Source organism: Notolepis coatsorum, assembly GCF_963971535.1.
Source record: "Notolepis coatsorum genome assembly, chromosome: 19".
Classification (NCBI taxonomy): domain Eukaryota; kingdom Metazoa; phylum Chordata; class Actinopteri; order Aulopiformes; family Paralepididae; genus Notolepis; species Notolepis coatsorum.
The window spans coordinates 65,656,752-65,676,094 of record NC_140183.1 but is presented as its reverse complement, the minus strand read 5'-3'; the positions used below and the strand labels follow the sequence as shown (position 1 = coordinate 65,676,094).

Here is a 19,343-nt window from a genome sequence, read left to right as displayed (position 1 = left end):
CCAAGCCTCTGGGTCAGTCCTCGGTCAGACGCTAGTGGGTTAACATGTCTGTCTCTGGCTGGGGACTGGTCTGGCAGCGTGGCCACGCTGTCATAACCTTTCTTTATTGAATAAACCTTTTTATTATTATGAATAATGACTCAGAATGATTAATGTAAACGGCTCATCGTTTGTCCTTTAATAATTCCCATTACAATAGCCTACTATGAAACGGAACCACAATGTGCTTTTATAAGAAGAATATGCCTTTATACATATAAAAGTTAAAAATAAAAACAATACATTGTAAAAAAATGAAATGGTACAACCATGTGTAGAAGAGTGTTGTATTAATTTATTCACCAGGTTTCAAATACTTTTAAGAAATATCAGGTGTACAGAAGAAGCTATGACCACAAGGTGAATGACTAATTAATGAGCTCCAGCTATTATTGTGCCAGCGCCCCAAAAAGTTGTCCATCTATGTCAGATTTCAGAATTGTAAGACGGTTTCAACTTGACAACAAACATTCTAAAAGGACCCAAGTTTAAACACAGAAGAGAAAGCCCCGATAGGACCCGATCCCAGGCCAGCAGGGGCACAAGTAGGTCCAGAGACAGGGGTCCCAAAACACAGGAGATAAGGCCCAGACAGGACCCGATCCCAGGCCAGGGGCACACGTGGAGACAACTTCTACAGACTTTGGGTACCAGCGTCTTTTCTAGCTCGACCTAAATCCACCTCTTATCTGCACTGACAGGAGGCACAGGATTGTTTCCAACTGCAAAACAACTACAGACTGAGAAGCCCTCCTCTCCATTAGCCTGACGCACATCCATAAGGAGGGAGCCCCATCCCCCCGCACATCTCGGATTGCCTGCCTTGAATGCACAGACCAAGCTTTGGTTTGGCATACGTCTACTATACAGCAATCTATTCTAATGTACTGTAGCATGGTCACTGTACGGTACAACACAATGACACGTTGGTATGTTGAAGGTATAGCAATCATGTTCCCCTTTTTGATCCACTTTTTCTCCTCTTTTTTTCTATTTTTCTCCCATCCCAATTCCAATGTGCCAATTCTTCCCTCCCCTGTCTAGAACGTTGCTCGCATATGCCCCCCACTGGCCGGTTGTAGGGAGGATAGAAGCCTTGCATCACGTGTCCCCTCCGGTACACGAGGAGGCAGCCTGTCACATCTTTTCACCTACCAGCACGGACTCTCATTGGCGAGGTGTAACGTCTGGGAGGCTCACACTACCCCCGCCATTTCCTGTCTCTGCTGTGCAGGCGTCCCCAACCGACCTGTAGGAGTCGCTGTCCACAACGTCCAGATTACCACCCATCGACTTCCACCCGCTAACTGAGTTAGTATGACGGCTGGCCCAAGCCGGAGGCAACGCCGACAGCCGAAGTCGAACCCGGTGTCTCATGCGTTGGTGAGGAGCGCAATGTCCGCTGCGCCACCCAGCCGCCCCGACACGGGTCATTTTCTAATCCGTTATATAACAGGAGAACAAATGTATAATCACACAAATTGAAAACCAGTGATGGACGTAGCTTTATTTGAGATTATGTCAAAATTGGGGAGTAAGTGTGCATCATCATCACCACACTTTGTGTGAAGAAAGGTAAGAGTAAAGTGTGAAAATGATTTTGTCTTTTTATTTTAAACGTTTTAAATCTAAAAGTCCTCATTAACTCATTGACTGCCACGCTGTTTTTCCATCTTTACTCCCTGGCGCCAGCGTTATTGACCATTTTTACGATTTTTGCGGACCAATCGCATATTCTATATTATAGCTATGGAGACAATAGTATGGCTCATTTGACAGGCACTATTTATAGTCCAACAGGGACAAACCAGTTCATTTCTACATACTTTCGTTTGTGCGCTATTCTACGCTAAACATCGCCTCATTTCAAAATAATCTCGTTTTCTAGATCGTGAGATATGACGTGTTATATGCATATGCGCAAATCGTTCAGGTTGCTCGCCTGAAACCTATATTATTTCCAAATCAAAAGGTATATAACATAGATGTTTCTTCACAAAGTTATCAAGGGGGGGGGGGGGGTCGTTTTACGAAGCTGCGATCGTTATCAAAAGCATGTTTTAGGTTCGGTAAAATACGACGCTGTGGTTAATACAAAAGCATGTTTTAGGTTCGGTAAAATAGACCTTACCTTTGTCAGAAGGTACTCCAAAATGAATAATCCCAGTAGTTCCATCACGATCACCATTACTGGTGTGCATTGGGCCTGGCTGGCTATAATACGGGAAACAATAGGTTTCAGGCAAGCTAATCGGCGACAGATGGCTGTGTGCTGATTCACTTTGAGGGGGAGGGGATTCCTGCAGCCGGAGGTACTGAGAGACAACTGAGAGACCCAGTTCAAAAGGTAAGCGATACTGCCACCTGTCAGGATTCGATCGTCATTGCAATTATAACGTAGGCAGCGGTGCCAGGGAGAAACAGACGGGTCCACGCGAGTGTTTAGAATGGGAAAATCGAAAAAAATATAAAAGGATCTAAAAATGAGATATCTCGGGTTTGGCGCTCAACGCTTGGATTTGAAACATGAGAAATCTCGTGTTTGGCAGAGAATGAGTTAAAAGCTACGTAACATTTAATTTTTTTTAATTTTATATAAACTTGGTCCAACCTAGTAATTGCTATCGATACTATACGATATATAAAAAATAATACAAACCAAGTTTCTAGTTAAAAGAACAGAATTGACACAACTTTGATTTGAATCCGAAGTTTTTCACCCCCCCTCTGAACAGACAAGTTTGATCCCTATCTGGGAAAATAAGACATCAGCGTGGGACCGGTAGAAGAACTAGGGTCAGTTGTAGAACCTGGATGGACCGTCAGAATACCTGGATGGACCTGCAGAGAGAGGAGAGATGATCAACACACGGAGGAATAAAAGACTGAACATCATAGCCTAGATTCTAGGCCCTAGAAGACTGTCTTTCTCGCAAATGTTTTTCTACTTTTGCCATACAGACTGGTCTTCATCGTATCCATCGATTTCCAGGAATTGCCATGCAATCAGGGACTGCGTTCCAACTGCTGTTCTGTCCCACGGTGGAACCGAGCCCCTGATTGGTTGCCATAGTTGTTGATCTAAAATGCAGGCCCCCGCTGACAAAACAGTAATGGTATCTCCCAAAGCAACGAGTGGTAATGTTAACTTCAGTAGCGTAAACAAAACGAGCGGTAACGTTAACTCAATGGACGCCATACCCGAATAAAGTCGGGTTAACTCGCCGACGATTGAGCGCCAAACCCGAGAAAAGTCGGGTTTTCATCGTATCTATATTTCCGTTCATTATCCATACAGGGAGCCTGGTGTTATCATAGGGAATGAGTCTGAGATAGCAAAAGTGCAATACCGGCCACATCCTACCAGGCGGCGGTATCGAGCACACTTTGAAACATTGCGTCTTGGGCTGTGCATCAATATAAATGGTCCGGTGTGATTTTTCCATGTCGGGCAAGGGGAGCGGTTGTCCCGATCGGCTTGAGGAGCGTCAAATGCTCCAGATGGATGATGTGTGGCGGATTATGTTGGCGACACGATCGACACCAATACTGGGACTTGTGATCAGATAATTGGAATATTCTTTTTGGGGCACATCCTAGTCAAGGTAAGGGCTATATGATATCAATCTTGCGTTGATCAAAGCATGCCTTCATTGCGATCCAAGCGTATGTGTGTAACGCTAGTCCATAACGTATTCCGTTGGTGAAGATCAAAGCATCAAAAAACTACCCCCCCCCCCCCCCAACCCTTTCATGCATTCATGATGGAACATAATACCCATCATATGCATTTGTTTTTTAATTGTAGCGTGTGTAGGGACAGAACGCCAATGCATTTAGTATAATACACGTTGCGGGCTATTACCAGCCTCCCATGAATTACCATAAAACCATACTTATATTTACCACGGTATAAAACGGGAATGTATGGATGAAAAAACAATTTCTTTTTCACATATTGAACGATAGATACTCGATGTCAAATGAGCAATAGTATTGTATCCATAGCTATAATATATAATATAGTTATATCCCTGCAAACACCGCCACGTATTCCTATACTTTAGAATGCTGGCCTTTTAACCACACATTAGCACCCTCTGGCGCTGATTGAGTTAACATTAGTAGCATAAATAATAATAATAATAAATTAAATTTGTACCGCACTTTATATTTGTGAAAATCTCAAAGTGCTACAGGAGATAAAGATAAAAAGTTAAATGAATAAAAACAATTCAAATGAATAAAACAACCAATGAAATGGAAGAACATAAAAATTAAAATAAAATAAGAAGCTTACAGTGATTAACTGGTCCCTAACACTATTGGATGTGATTTATCTTGAGATATCCACGGCGCGGGTGATTGGGGTGGGACAGGCAGGTATTGACCTGTGGTTTGCAGCAGCCGAAAAGGTCAGGACCGCCGTGTGCGGCTGAGCGGGGTTGAGGTGCGTGTTCGGGTGAGTCCGGGGGTCTCTTGGGAGGGGGAGGAGGAAATGTTTTGTCTGTCTTGTCCTCTTGAGTTTAGCTGGGGATTTTATGGGGGGGCAGCTATTTAACTATTTCTTCACTGTTTGGTCACTTTTACACGGTCTCTGAGAGTCTATGGAACACCTCTACAGGTTTTTGTTTTGTCATGAAGGTTCATTGCTCTGTTTTCGGGTTGTGTTCTCAAAAAGTGGTTCTTGTGGTGAATTGGAGATGTACGTTTAATTAATATAGGGTCACACAGCCGGGAATCGGGGCTGAACACTGGGAAAGACCATTTATTAGATAGTACCCCTTGGATTTAAAATTTAGAAGGTTGAACTCTGTTTTCTTTTCTCTTTGTCTGTATAAATTGTTATTCTGTATTATTGTTTTTGTTATTTTCTTGTGAAGTTCTATGTATTGTGATTGTGTTTAATGTGTTGTCTTGTTTCATGTGAATAATAATTAAAAAAAATTGATCAATCTTTTTTTTTAAATAAAATAATAATAATAATAATAAAAATGAATAGAAGTCAAATTAAAAGTAAAAGAATAATTCAGGCAAATGCCTTGTTAAAAAGAAATGTTTTTAGGCCCCTTTTAAAAACCTCAACGGACTGTGGTGCTCTCAGATGGTCGGGGAGGGCATTCCACAGCCGAGGAGCAGCTGAGCAAAAGGCCCGGTCACCCATGGTGTAGAGGTGTGTCCTGTGTATGGGTTGGAGTGTGTTTGAGTGTCCAGAGCGGAGGGAGCGGGTGGAGGTCGGGGGAGCAATGAGCTCTTTTAGATAGGAGGGGGCGTTGCTGTGGATGCACTGATGGGTGAGGAGGGAGACCTTGTATTCAATCCTGGAGGAGACAGGGAGCCATGAATGGAGTATGGGTGTGATGTGATCATATTTCCACACTCTCATCAGGATCCTAGCAGCACAGTTCTGGATGTGTTGGAGCTTCTGGATGCTCTTGCTAGGGATCCAGATGAGCAGTGCGTTGCACTGCAGTAGTCAAGCCTTGAGGAGACAAAGGCGTGAACAAGCTTTTCCGCATCTGGCAGGGTGAGTGTGGGACGGAGTCTTGCTATGTTTCTAAGGTGGAAGAATGAGGTTTTGCACAGGTGCTTAATGTGGGAGTCAAATGTCAGGTGGGGGTCCATTTTTATGTCCAGGTTCGTTATTACAGATGAGAGGGGGAGGTTCTGGCTGGAAAAGGTGATGCTGGTGGTTATTGGGGATGATTTGGTTTGGTGTGGGGTGCCGATTAAAATGGCTTCTGTTTTGGCGCTGTTTAGTTGTAGGAAATTGTGACTCATCCACGCCTTTATCTCTTCAAGGCAGGTGGTCAATGTGGATGAAGGTGATGATGGTGGTGGTGACGGTAGGGGGGCAGAGGGAAGTGGATGAGGCGTGGATGAGCTGACTCTAGAGCTATGTGGCAGGGGCTCAAAACGATGACAGACTACAAAGGCGCCTCCCTCAAACTGAACAGTGACATCTCCTTAGCAAACGACCTCAATACCTTCTATGCGAGGTTTGATGCTGGTAATAACAACACCAGCTCACAAGCCTCGGCAATGGGGGGGGGGGGGTCGGCTGCTGATGGAGGCGCAGTGTTCAGGGTAACAGAGCATGAGGTGAGGCGGACCTTTAAAAAAGTGAATATCAGGAAGGCAGCAGGTCCGGACGGCATCCCCGGCCGCGTCCTAAAAGTCTGTGCCGACCAACTGGCCCCAGTATTCACTGACATATTTAACCTGTCCTTAGAACAGGCTGTCATCCCCACCTGCCTGAAGAAGTCCACTATTATCCCTGTACCCAAAAAATCCAAGCCTGCTTGCCTCAACGACTACCGCCCTGTAGCTCTCACCTCCATAGCCATGAAGTGCTTTGAGAAGCTAGTAAAGGGCTACATCTGCTCCTCCCTCCCCATCAACATGGACCCCCTGCAATTTGCATACCGCCCCAACAGGTCCACGGAGGACGCCATATCCCATGTGCTGCACACAGCAGCATCACACCTGGACAAGAGGCAGGGGAACTATGTGAGAATGCTATTCATCGACTACAGCTCGGCATTCAATACCATAGTCCCCTCCATACTCATAGCCAAGCTCAGGGACCTGGGCTTGGGCTATGACCTCTGCCAGTGGGTCTTGGACTTCCTGACTGGCAGACCCCAGGTGGTGAGAGCAGGCAACTGCACCTCCTCATCCATCACCCTCAACATAGGGGCCCCCCAGGGCTGTGTTCTGAGTCCCCTCCTCTACTCCCTGTACACACACGACTGTGTGGCTCAGCGGAGTAGCAATACAATCGTCAAATTTGCTGACGACACAGTGGTGGTGGGCCTGATCTCTGCCAACGACGAGAGGGCCTACCTGGAAGAGGTCAAGGTCCTGGCGGGATGGTGCCAGGAAAACAGCCTCTCCCTGAACGTCAGCAAAACAAAGGAGATGATTGTGGACTTCAGGAGGTCGGGGGTCAAGGACTACAGCCCCCTCAGCATCGACGGGGCACCGGTTGAGAGAGTCAACAGCTTCAAGTACCTCGGAGCCCACATATCCGAGGACTTGAAATGGACCATACACATTAACAGTGTGGTGAAGAAGGCACGACAACGCCTCTACTTCCTCAGGCGCCTAAGGAAGTTCCAAGTCAGCCAGAAGATCCTTAAGAACTTCTACTCATGTACAATAGAGAGCATCTTGACCGGCAACATCACCTCCTGGTTTGGGAATAGCACTGCAAAAGACCAAAGCAGACTACAAAGAGTGACACGTTCAGCCGAACGCACAATTGGAGGGGGGCTCCCCACCCTCCAGAACATTTACTACAAGCGTTGCAAGGGGAAGGCTAAGAGAATTATTAAGGACTCGAGCCACCCGAACAACTGCCTCTTTGAACTGCTGCCGTCAGGCAAGCGATACAGGAGTCTCAAGGCGAGCACAGAAAGACTCAGAAGTAGCTTCTATCCCCAGGCCATCAGGCTGCTAAACGAACAATGAATGAACACTACACAACAACAACCACCAAACACACATAGCACACACATCCACACGCACACACTCACTTTAAACAAACACACTGTAGCACCCACTACACACACTTTATAGCACACACCCACTTTAAACAAACACACTGTAGCACCCACTCCCCACACTTTATATTTATGGATGAAGGATTGCACTACAACTCGTACACCTTACTGTAAATTGTACCTAAAATTGTACCTCATCCCATTTCTGCTTTGCACTAGATAGTACTGTACATTAGTACACTGCATAGTTGTGTATTGTATATTATATGGTAACTCAGAACATTGTACATATGTCTATACCGAACAACTGTGACCTCATTTTCTTCTTCTAAATTCATGCTATATTATGTTATTATGTTATTTGATACTATCTTGTCTAGCACAGTCTCTGGAGCGTAACAGTAAGAAGCATTTTGTATGAAAGTATTCTGTACTTCTGTATGACAACTATTAAAGAACTTGAACTTGAACTTGAAGTGGGGCAGTCCTGAGGTAGAGTTGGGTGTCATCAGCGTAGCAGTGGAAGTCAAGTCAAGTCAAGAGTTTTATTTGTCACGGCATACAAGTATACAATGAAATGCGGGGGGTCTTACCCGCAACGATGTGCATAATACAATAGTAATATATAATAGAATCCAATAGAACGACATTGTGCAATAAAACAAGTAAACAGAGTAGGGCATATCGGTATATGTACATGAGTTATTTACAGAGCATGGTAGGACATGCTAGGTCCTGTGGTAGTGCAATACACTGTTAGCTACGGATGAGGCACTGGATCTTTATGTACATGCTATATTATACAATCTCAAGTTATTAGGGCTGTCTTAAATGCTTCGAAGCTTCGAACGTTCGATTCGATGGCACAAGCTTCGAACATTAAAAAAAAATCGAAGTTTATAAAAAAATAAATAAAAATCTAATTTTTTTTTTCAACATTTTATTTTTTTTACTTCGATTTGTGTGTAGGTGTGTGTGTGTGTGTGTGTGTGTGTGTGTGTGTGTGTGTGTGTGTGTGTGTGTGTGTGTGAACTACCCATCCCAGTTAGGACAGCCGAATCCCGTCCAATCTTTCGCCGTCGACTAAAGACTCACTTCTTCAACCATTATCTGAAATGATAAAAAAGAAAAGAAAAAAAATCTAACCGTGACTAACCTTACTGTCATGCACTTGTCCTAATAAACGAACCTACACTGTAACACGCAACACTTGAACATTGTTACTCAGCTGATAGAGTTGTACCCTTCTTGCTGTCTTGTCGTACAGAACTTGTAAGTCGCTTTGGATAAAAGCGTCAGCTAAATTACTAAATGTAAGTGTGTGTGTGTGTGTGTGTGTGTGTGTGTGTGTGTGTGTGTGTGTGTGTGTGTGTGTGTGTGTGTGTGTAGGTGTGTGTGTGTGTGTGTGTGTGTGTGTGTGTGCGCGCGCACCTTGTAGAATTCCACACATAAGAAAGAAAGATACTGGGATGAATAAACAAAATAGGAAATAAAATGTAGAAATGCATGCAATACATAAATAAATATGAATCTCCATATATGAAATATAACATTTAGATAAGGTGCTACTGAGATGTTTTGGTGAGTTCTTTGTTTTTTTGTGGAAGTTGCCCTTCTTAAAAATGCATGAACATTCACTGATAATTGGTCTGTAGTGGAGTCTACAAGGTCTACATTGCCGGACCATGTAGAATCCGGACCTTGTAGACTGACATAATTCTGTGCATAGTTTAGTCTACACAGGCCATATTTCAAATAATCAAAATCTTACTTCATTCATCTTAAACATTCTTGATTTGGGGGATTGGTAGTTCCCATGAAATCTGAAGTTGTTCAAACGACAACAGCGATCCACCTTGAATTAAATCACGCAGCCGAGTGAAACCTTGTTGGATGCGTCAGTCACGAAAGGGGCTACTTAATTAATTAATCCAACCCACTTTATTTATAGAGCACATTTAAAAACAACAACGTTTACGAAAGTGCTGTACAAGTCCCACAACATAAGATAAAAAAAAAAATATATTAAAAAAAAAAATATATAAAAAAAAAAAAAAAAAATCGAAGCTTGGCCCCGAAGCTTCGATTGCCAAAAAAAGCTTCGAAGGTCAGCCCTACAAGTTATACTCTACTATTCTTAAAGTGACCTTTCCTTTTGTAAAGTGACCATAAGTGTGAGTGTGTGTTTGCTCATGTTAAAGTGGCTGCTAGTGTGTGAGCGTGTACAGTGTGTGTGTCGTGTGTGTGCTCATGTGTGGAGAGTTCAGTGTTCAAGGCTCTGATGGCCTGGGGGAAGAAGCTGAGCCGAAGTCTCTGTCCTAGTAGCTGGTGTTCGCAGGCGTCTGCCTGACCTCAGCAGCATGAACAGGCTGTTGTTGGGGTGGTGAGGGTCTTTCATTATTCTGCAGGCTCTGGATTTGCACCTCTTGTTGTATAGAACCTGCAGGGGTGGTAGTGCAATACCCGTGGTACGCTCGGCTAAGTGCAGCACTCTCAGATACTTCCCAGATACTCTGAACTTCCTTAACTGTCTCAGGTGATAAAGGCGCTGCTGTGCCTTTTTTACTAATGAGTCTATGTGTGTTGTCCATGTCAGATCCTCTGAGATGTGGACCCCCAGGTACTTAAAGCTGCTCACCCTGTCCACGGTAGCCCTGTTTATCCTCAGTGGTGTGTGTGTCTCCTACTGTCCTCTCCTATAATCCACAATCAGTTCCTTGGTTTACCAATGTTCAGGAGCAGGCTGTTGTCCCGGCACCAGCGTTCCAGTACCTCAACCTCCTCCCGGTAGGCCTTCTAGTCGTTGTCCGAGATCAGCCCCACCACCACTGTGTCGTCCGCAAACTTCACTATGGAGTTGGAGCTGAACTTGGCCACACAGTCATGTGTGTATAGTGAGTATAGCAGGGGGCTCAGAACACAGCCCTGGGGGGACCCGATGCTCAGGGTGATGGTGTTGGAGGTCTGACCCCCCACCCTGACCGCCTGGGGCCTTTCACTCAGAAAGTCCAGTATCCAGGCCAGGGTTTCCGTTCGAATTTTTTTTTGCAGGTCTGAGTGTCCGGTAGATTTCAATCTACCGGACAAATGGGATCAATTCCGGTCAGAGTTTATTGAGCTTAAAAACAATTGATATGCCTATATAAAGAATGACATCATCAAGGCATTTATAATATTTTAACTTAAAACTAGGCTACTTTTGCATATATACAGTCATTAATATATTCCAAATAAAATAAGTCCCGAGACTTCGTGCTGCTGCCGACTTGAGGTGTCGGTGGGCAGTCTGCCCGACCTTAATAAACAGCAGTCTGTTATAATCACATTTTTATGAGCTAACGAATTCCGTTATATTGGACATTTGTATTAATTATATCAAGCGAAGAACTGAGAAATTTGGCAGAGAGAGACGGCAACATTATCGTGGGTTTGCGTGATGTATATCTCCACCTCCCAACGACTTGGTGCTGGTCATAATGTCCTGTGAAAATAATTCCCTCTAAACACAATTTGATTATTTGAATTGTATTAAAATAGGCAAAAATTAAATAGCCTATGCGATGAACGAAACAATAATTTGTTTCATCGTTGCTTCACCAAGCAGCCGGTCTAATAATGACATCCTGTTGTCAGCGCGAGCTGGCTGCTGATATATTTACGTGAAGCATGGAGCAGCAGTGTTTTTAGGTCCGGTCTGGAAACCGCTCAGCAGCGCCCCCACCCAACAGCTGAATTGCCAATGGCTGAATTGGAGTACTGCACCCTGCCGGCCGGCAGATGGATGCTTCTCGCAAATATATCAGCAGCCAGCTCGCGCTGACAACAGGATGTCATTATTAGACCGGCTGCTTGGTGAAGCAACGATGAAACAAATGTAATGATTGTTTGTTTCGTTCATCGCATAGGCTATTTAATTTTAGCCTATTTTAATACAATTCAAATAATCTAATTGTGTTTAGAGGGAATTATTTTCACCGGACATTATGACCGGAGAGATTAAATATGTCGGACTTCAACAGATTTTGCCGGTCAAATACCGGTAATTACCGGCTAACGGAAACACTGATCCAGGCGCTCAGAGCGGAGCTCAGACCCAGCTCGATCAGCTTGTCCACCAGTCTGGTGGGGACTATGGTGTTGAACGCTGAGCTGTAGTGAATGAACAACAGTCTCACATAGCCCCCCTTCTGGCGGTCCAGGTGAGAGAGTGTGTGTTGTAGGATATCCCATGCCGGCTGATGACACGACCACAACGAGTGGTAACGTTAACATTAGTAGCATAAACACAACGAGTGGTAACGTTAACATTAGTAGCATGAACACAACGAGTGGTAACGTTAACATTAGTAGCATAAACACAGCGAGCGGTAATGTTAACATTAGTAGCATAAACACAACGAGCGGTAATGTTAACATTAGTAGCATAAACACAACGAGCAGTAACGTTAACACAATGATCGCCAGATGGCGCTGTGGGCGTATGGCCGTTTGTGCCAGCGCTTTGTTCAATGGGATAATGCCGGTGTTTGCAACTGCTAAAACTATATTAAATATTATAGCTATGGATCTAATAACATTGTCGATTGTCAGTGAGTTTCTTCCGGTCAACATGCAAAAAAAAACGAAAAATTTCATCCGTACATTTCCGTTTTATGCCGTGGCGAATATGAGTATAGTTTGAGTGATTCTGAGTAATCCCAGGAAAAGACGCGAAAACAGTGTTTTAGTGAAATTCACAAAACACATTGCCATTCCTCGCTTGGATCAACAATCAATCTGAAATCAACTCTAGATTATCGGTATTATCTTTCATCATGCACGCATGAAAGGGAGACGGGGACGCGGGGCCACTCCGTGCTTTTGATCGCTACCAACACATACACACCACCCCGACACGCTTCGATCGCGGGGAAAGAATTATCGGATCAACGCAAGATCGATAACATATAGTCCTTACCTTGTCTATGATGTACTGCAAAAAGAATAATCCAACTATCTGATCGCCATTCCAAATACTGGTCGCGTCAGTGTATCCAGCGGTATCCAGCATTGCATATGAAAGGGGGGGGGGGCCTAGTCGATGCATCGATATAAGCCGGAGTGTATAGACCCCGCCTGCACGGCTCAGCCGAGAAAAGAAACCACATCGTTTCAAATGGGGTGCAATAGCGGCCGCAAGGCGTTAGGCGGCGGTATCGGACCGCTGCGGTCTCAGACAGAGTGTCACCCAGTCCTACAGCACAGCAGGATGAATTATGAATGGAAATAGCTAATAAAAGAAGAAAAGATCCAATAACGAGTTTCCTCGTTGTTGGCGGCCAACGATTGGCGGGCTATAACGAGTTAACTCGTTTTTGGCGCAGAAATGGTTAACATTAGTAGCATAAACACAACGAGCGGTAGCATTGTGTGTACCTGAGTGGTTGCCTGAGAGGTTGCCTGAGAGGTTGCCTGAGAGGTTGCCTGAGTGGTTGCCTGAGTGGTTGTCTGAGTAACGGTTTCCGGTGCTGGGCATTCTGGAAGGAGGGGAGGAGTAGCTCATGGAACTCATGGATGAGTTGTTGTTGTTGTTCATGCTGCTGTTCATACTGTTGCTCATACTGGGGCCCTAGGAGAAACATAGAAAAGAGTTTAAATTCAAACACTGTTCTCCATAGAACTTGCAATGCATACTATATTTTTTATAAATCTTTTATAATTGTTTATCTACACTACTTCCTCTGTCAGTTCTTAACTATAGACCTGTTCGCTGTATACAAAAAGACCCTGTTCGAGCCAATCAGCAATACCAACTGAGTCACATGACTAAGTTGCCCCCTGCCTGCGCGAGTTGCTGCGCAAAAAAAATATGACTGTGCTCTATGGAGAAACCAAGACACCTGACTAAAAGTTGTTTCAAACAAAAACGTCTGGATGTAATTTTGCCAAATCAGCATGGCTGTGAGTGTGAGTCTTTCACCTTTTACATATCTAGCTTTGGCATGGATCGATTGTTTAGATCACTAGATTGATAGTCTGCCCCGTTGTTCTGACCAGGATTACGTTCCTTTTGCCCCCCTTGATGTGCGCGCACACAGAGTCTGACGTGGACAGCGAACAGGTCTCTAGGCTGGGGCACAAGATGGGTCCGTCTCTGGTCGGTCGTCACTTGATACAAATGACTGGCTGAGACCACTTATCGATAACTGCGGCGACTTATCGATTGTTTTGCATGTGTAAAAAAATTTAATTTAAAAAGTTTAAAATACTTTAAAGAAAGAAAATTATTTAACGTTAGTTTGTGTGTCGTGGGCCAACTACAGCACCGCAAAAACTACAGTGAGTGCATGTGACACACACACTAACGGTAAATACGTTTTTTTTTTGTGCAAAAGATTTGAATACAAATCTATATTTATCGATAATTTTGTCCCGATTTATCGATTCTTCCAAATGGCATATAGTCTCAGCTTTACAAATCACCTGTGTGTTTTGGTGCGACTGGGTCCCAGAGTGACACTTTAGATTAGATTAAATTCAAATGTATCACACAACACAAGTACAGAACAACGAAAAGAAGTTTGGCATCCAACCAGCATGTTTTTTTTTTAATCTTTTTCCCCCTCCTTTTTCCGATTTTTCTCCCATCCCACCCTTCCTGGTTGTTGCGCACTTTCCCCTACTGTTGGTCCGAGAGACCGGAGACTGTCACATGCTTTCCTCCGACCCAGCCTGGCCGCGCAGATTCTCCGGGGAGAGTGTAGCGTGTGGGAGGCCGCACTATCTCTCCCTAGATCCTACCCATGCTGAGCAGGCGCCCCGACCGAACTGTAGGGGTCGCTGTCCACAACGCCCAGGACCCACCCTTCAGCTTTCCCACCCTCCAATACTGCCAATTGTATTAGTGTGAACGACCAGCCAAGCTGATAGCAACACCGGGAGCTGGATTCGAACACGCGAATCCAGCATCTCCGGCGTTGGTGACGAACGCAATCTCCGCTACGCCACCTGACCGCCGATCCAACCAGCATGTTAAATGCAACAGTAGATTACCAGAGCAAAATGTACTATACAATTCATAAAAAAATATGTTTCAATATAAATATGATGGCAAAGTTTGTTAACAAATAAAAAAAATTTGCCTTCATGGCAAATCAATTCAATAACATTTGTTTTTGTCACGTTTGTGGTGGCCTATTTTGTTTTCAAACAAAGATGGTCAATCACAAATGTAATTTAGATTAAAAAAAGATATATCTTCGAACAAAAAAAGTCCATCTGTCATCACCTTCAGCTAACTGAAACCTCACTTAGAATTCAGCTCCTCAAAGCACACCTAAATGATCCAGCTGCCTTTGAATTCATGTTTTTTTGTTGTTACCCTAGTGGGAGTATTTAATTTTTATTACAATTCCATTATGATTTTATGTCCTTTATGCATTTTAAAATATTAGACGTCTCTGCAATGTGGTCTCTTGTCTTCCTTGTATTCTTTTTCATATCCACTAGATGGAGATCGGTAGGATTAAAGCACTGATATTTAGGATTTAATCATCAAAGTTTTGAACTACTGGGCCCAGGTGATTAAACTGGGTAAAAAATATATAAATATTTGATTGTACATGCTATCATACAGAGTTATATGAGTTATATGCAGGAGTGTAAGTAACTTGAGGTCAAATGCTAGAAAAGTATAAGAACCCTGACTCTACAGTGTAGCTTAACGCTACTAAACTATGGCACTGTGTACGCTTTGTAGTCTGAACGCAAAGCTGAATGCAGAGTGGCAGGTTAAACATACTTCTACAACTAGCCACTTAATCCTCTCCACTCTGCTTACAGTTAGTTTTAGCTGTAGTGTGTGAACAAAACATGAGGGGTCTCATACCGAGTTAACACTCTGGAGGCTGTAATCCATCAGCACGTCCGTTAGCTTCTGCGTCACCTTCAGTATGATCTGGGCATCGTTCTCGTTCTCGATGCGGAAGGAATCCTGTGGAAAGTTATCGGCACGTTTTGTAGAATGGAAACCAACAGCTGGTGTGATCAGATGGAAAGCATCACGATTCCTAATGAATTAATCATAGTAATTTTTAGGGATGGGCAAAACTAACAATTTATATTCAATGGGAAGTTCCCCACCCCCCGTTAACATATAATAAATGTTTTACTTAACACATTGTGTGCCAAAAACAAGTATACTCGCTATTGCCCGCCATGCGTTGTGCGCCAGAAACGAGTTAACTCGTTTTTGGGATTTTTTCGCCATGGCATTCATAATTCATCCAGCCTCCCTCCGCTGCTGCAGCTGGACCCTGTTCTGATATTGCAACGCCTCAATACCGCCGCCTGGTGGATGTCGGGCGAGTTACACTCCAAGCCAAACCAGAAGTGCATCTGGGAGAATCCTCCGGCAGTAATATCTTGTAGCGTGGATCTAGATACACACTTGAGTGCATTGGGATCGCTTTCAAAACGCAATAATCAATATGAATTCGGCGTTTCCTTCACGCATGATGAAGCATAATGTATACCGATCATATACATTTGAATTTTTTAATATAGCGTGTATAGGAAAGAAACGGCAATCGATAATCTATCATATGCGTCAGGGCCTATAACTCACGTTTTGCAGAAAACCTTAAAAACATACTTATATTCACTACGGTATTAACACGACAATGTATGAATGAAAAAATATAACGTTCCCACATCCGGAACGATAGATACCCGATGTTGAATGGGCCATAGTAATGTCAATATAGCTATAATATTTAAAAAGTTATAGCCCTGCAAAGAAAGTAAACATCTCCATAGGGTTACAGCACTGGCAGACTGGGCCCAAGGATGGGTACAATGCATGGCGGACAATGTGTTAATAGCAAACATGACAATCAAACAAGCAAGCTAGCTGCTGTGATTGCTAACAGCTAATGCTAACGGACCAAGCTAGTAGGGCTGAGCCCAAACGTTCTGACCTTTGTTCGTTACGTTGGCATTCGATTCTTAATTAATGGGTTCGAACCTCCACTTAAAAGAATATAAACGTATTTTTTATTTTGCGTTTTTTTTTTTGCATTTGTTTTACACGAAAAATATATATCAGAATGTCATACATCAGAATATCACAGTACTATGTTGTGTTAACAATCATTCGAAAGTCACGCTCGAACACAGGTCACAACAACACTAGTTGGGTATAAGTCTAGTTGGGATGAGGAGGGGTCCCCGTCATACATTATCAGGAAATAAATCAATCATGAAAAAAAGAGTTGAGTGACTCACAGGCTCACTCGTCTTATTTCATAATACAACGTTTCTGAATGGACGTTTGGATTAAACAAAGTGTATGCAGTGATGCTGATGCTTTCCCAGCGGAACACAAGTTACTTAACGTTACACGGGTATGTTATGCACATTACCGCAATTAAGCTATGCAGCCAGAGCGCAGCCCTTTAGCTTGCTAACGTTAAGATAGCAGGAGCCGTCAGCCAACAAAGATGTTGTTTCAACAAATGTATTCACAAAATCGATTATCATCCAAATGTTATTGAAGCTTCCCGTGACCAGTAAGTAGGTACTACTACTCAACCGCAGCAATGTGCGCTATGTGCCTGAAGTCAAGACTCGAAAGTACTGAACTAGAAAAAGTATTTAGGAGCAATCTTTTGCATGATTAAAAACATCCGTCCGAAAGACCCTGGTGAATGTTCGAATCCCAAAAACAGGCTTGGGGACAGCTCTACAAGCTAGCGTATTTTCGAGAACTAAAGCATTCGTCCTGAACGTTACATCACTGATGCTTGAAATGTGTGAACTTAGTGAAACAACATGGTTAACGTACAAAACGTTGCTACCATGTAACATCTCTGGTCTCTCTTTCTTCATCTTTCTTTTCTGTTCCATCAGCTGTTAACAGACTGTTGTGCTACCTGGCTAGCAAAAAGGCAAAAAGCAGGTGTACCAGCCAAAAGACCGTTGTAGCATGTAGACCTGAAAAAGTCTTTCTATCAATTTAAAGGGTGCTGTAAGTGGTATTTTCTGTTTGTTAAAACAATAGCTCTACACTCAGACAGCCACCACTGATATAGAGTGTCTGGTCAGTAACATGGGTCTCCCAGTCCCTCCGCTCTGCAGAAAACACTAAATACATGTTCCATCAAGAGACACTCACCAGGTACTTGAGCAAGGTAGCGGGGAGGCTGCCGCAGTCTGGAGTTGCTCCCATCAAGCCGGGTCCGTCGATGGGTCTGTCGATGGGTCTGTCGATGGGTCCGTCGATGGGTCCGTCGATGGGTCTGTCGATGGGTCTGTCAGCCGGCCTGTTCATCGGTCTGTTCCCCATCAGGCTGCCCCGGAACTCGTCAGGGTAATGTCTTTCAGGGCTATCGCCCAACAGTCCGGCCATCTCGAAGCAGTCTCTTCCGCCACTCGACCCAAAACCGTCCCCTCCTCCGCCCTGGCGAGGACCTTTATTGGGTCCCGAGTAGCCCTGGTTCATGCCACCCATCGGGAAGTCGGAGAGAGGACCTCTGTGATACTCTCCAGGAAACATGGGGTCAGAAAGCCTGCCACCTGCCAGAGAGACATGGCGATTAGATTCAGAAACACTTGATCTGACAAATACAATGAATGTACCGTAATTTTCGGACTATAAGGCGCACCTGAATATAAGCCGCAGCAGCTAAATTGAATGATGTGTACATATATAAGCCGCACTGGACTATAAGCCGCAGGCGTTTTAATGTTTAATTACCATATGTAAGGGTTCGTGCACAGAGGGGATTGTCGGGAAAGAGATGGCTGTTTGAGGAAGCTCCCATTTATTAACATTTTTGTTTAAACAGTAACGTTAGCTCACAGAACGATAGCCACGTTAGTTAGCCAGCGCCAGCCAGGTACTAACGCTAGCTCACAGAACGATAGCCACGTTAGCCAGCGCCAGCCAGGTACTAACGCTAGCTCACAGAATGATAGCCAGTTAACCAGCGCCAGCCTAGTACTAACGTTAGCTCACAGAACGATAGCCAGTTAGCCAGCACCAGCCTAGTACTAACGTTAGCTCACAGAACGATAGCCACGTTAGTTAGCCATATCTTAAATTTATATAGCGCCTTTCAGGAGACCCAAGGCGCTTACCAGCTAAGGGAGGGGAACAGGGAACAACGTTACAACAAAATATTAATCAAAAGGAAAGAAAAGAAAGAAAACGAAAGAAAAGGGGGAAATCAGGCAGAGTCATTTACAAATTTGGTGAAAAGGTGGGTTTTGAGTTGGGATTTGAAAGAGTGCAGGGATGTAGCACTACGGATGTTTGGAGGGAGTGAGTTCCAGAGGGTGGGTGCGGCCACAGAGAAGGCTCTGGGACCAACAGTCCGCATGTTGGTGGTGGGGATGGAGAGGAGACCGGAGTCAGAGGACCGCAGCCTCCGGGGCGGAATGTAGGGATGGAGGAGGTCCGCTAGGTACCGGGGGGCAAGGGAGTGAAGGGCTTTGTAGGTGATGAGGAGGATCTTGAAATTGATGCAGGACTTGACTGGAAGCCAGTGGAGGTGGATGAGGGTGGGGGTGATGTGGTGCGAGGACTTGGTGCAGGTGAGAACCCTGGCAGCAGAATTTTGGACATATTGTAGCCTGTTCTACAATAGTACTAACGTTAGCTCACAGAACGATAGCCAGTTAGCCAGCGCCAGCCAGGCACTAACGCTAGCTCACAGAACGATAGCCAGTTAGCCAGCGCCAGCCAGGTACTAACGCTAGCTCACAGAACGATAGCCAGTTAGCCAGCGCCAGCCTAGTACTAACGTTAGCTCACAGAAC

The 19,343-nt window shown here is 44.3% G+C and overlaps 1 protein-coding gene across 2 annotated transcripts in view; it reads right to left on the bottom strand.

Moving 5' to 3' along the window:
• Positions 1-347: 347 nt before the first annotated feature.
• Positions 348-19,343, bottom strand: part of LOC311246050 (uncharacterized protein) — a 36,589-nt gene continuing 17,593 nt past the window's right edge. For both annotated transcript variants that reach the window (XM_084336121.1, XM_084336122.1), the window contains 4 exons: positions 17,698-18,098; positions 15,412-15,516; positions 12,960-13,152; positions 348-2,880 (listed from right to left, as the gene is read on the bottom strand). In XM_084336121.1, coding sequence (XP_084192247.1) covers positions 2,837-2,880; positions 12,960-13,152; positions 15,412-15,516; positions 17,698-18,098 — 743 coding nt within the window. In that variant the 3' untranslated portion in view covers positions 348-2,836. The remainder of the gene's footprint in view (positions 2,881-12,959; positions 13,153-15,411; positions 15,517-17,697; positions 18,099-19,343) is intronic.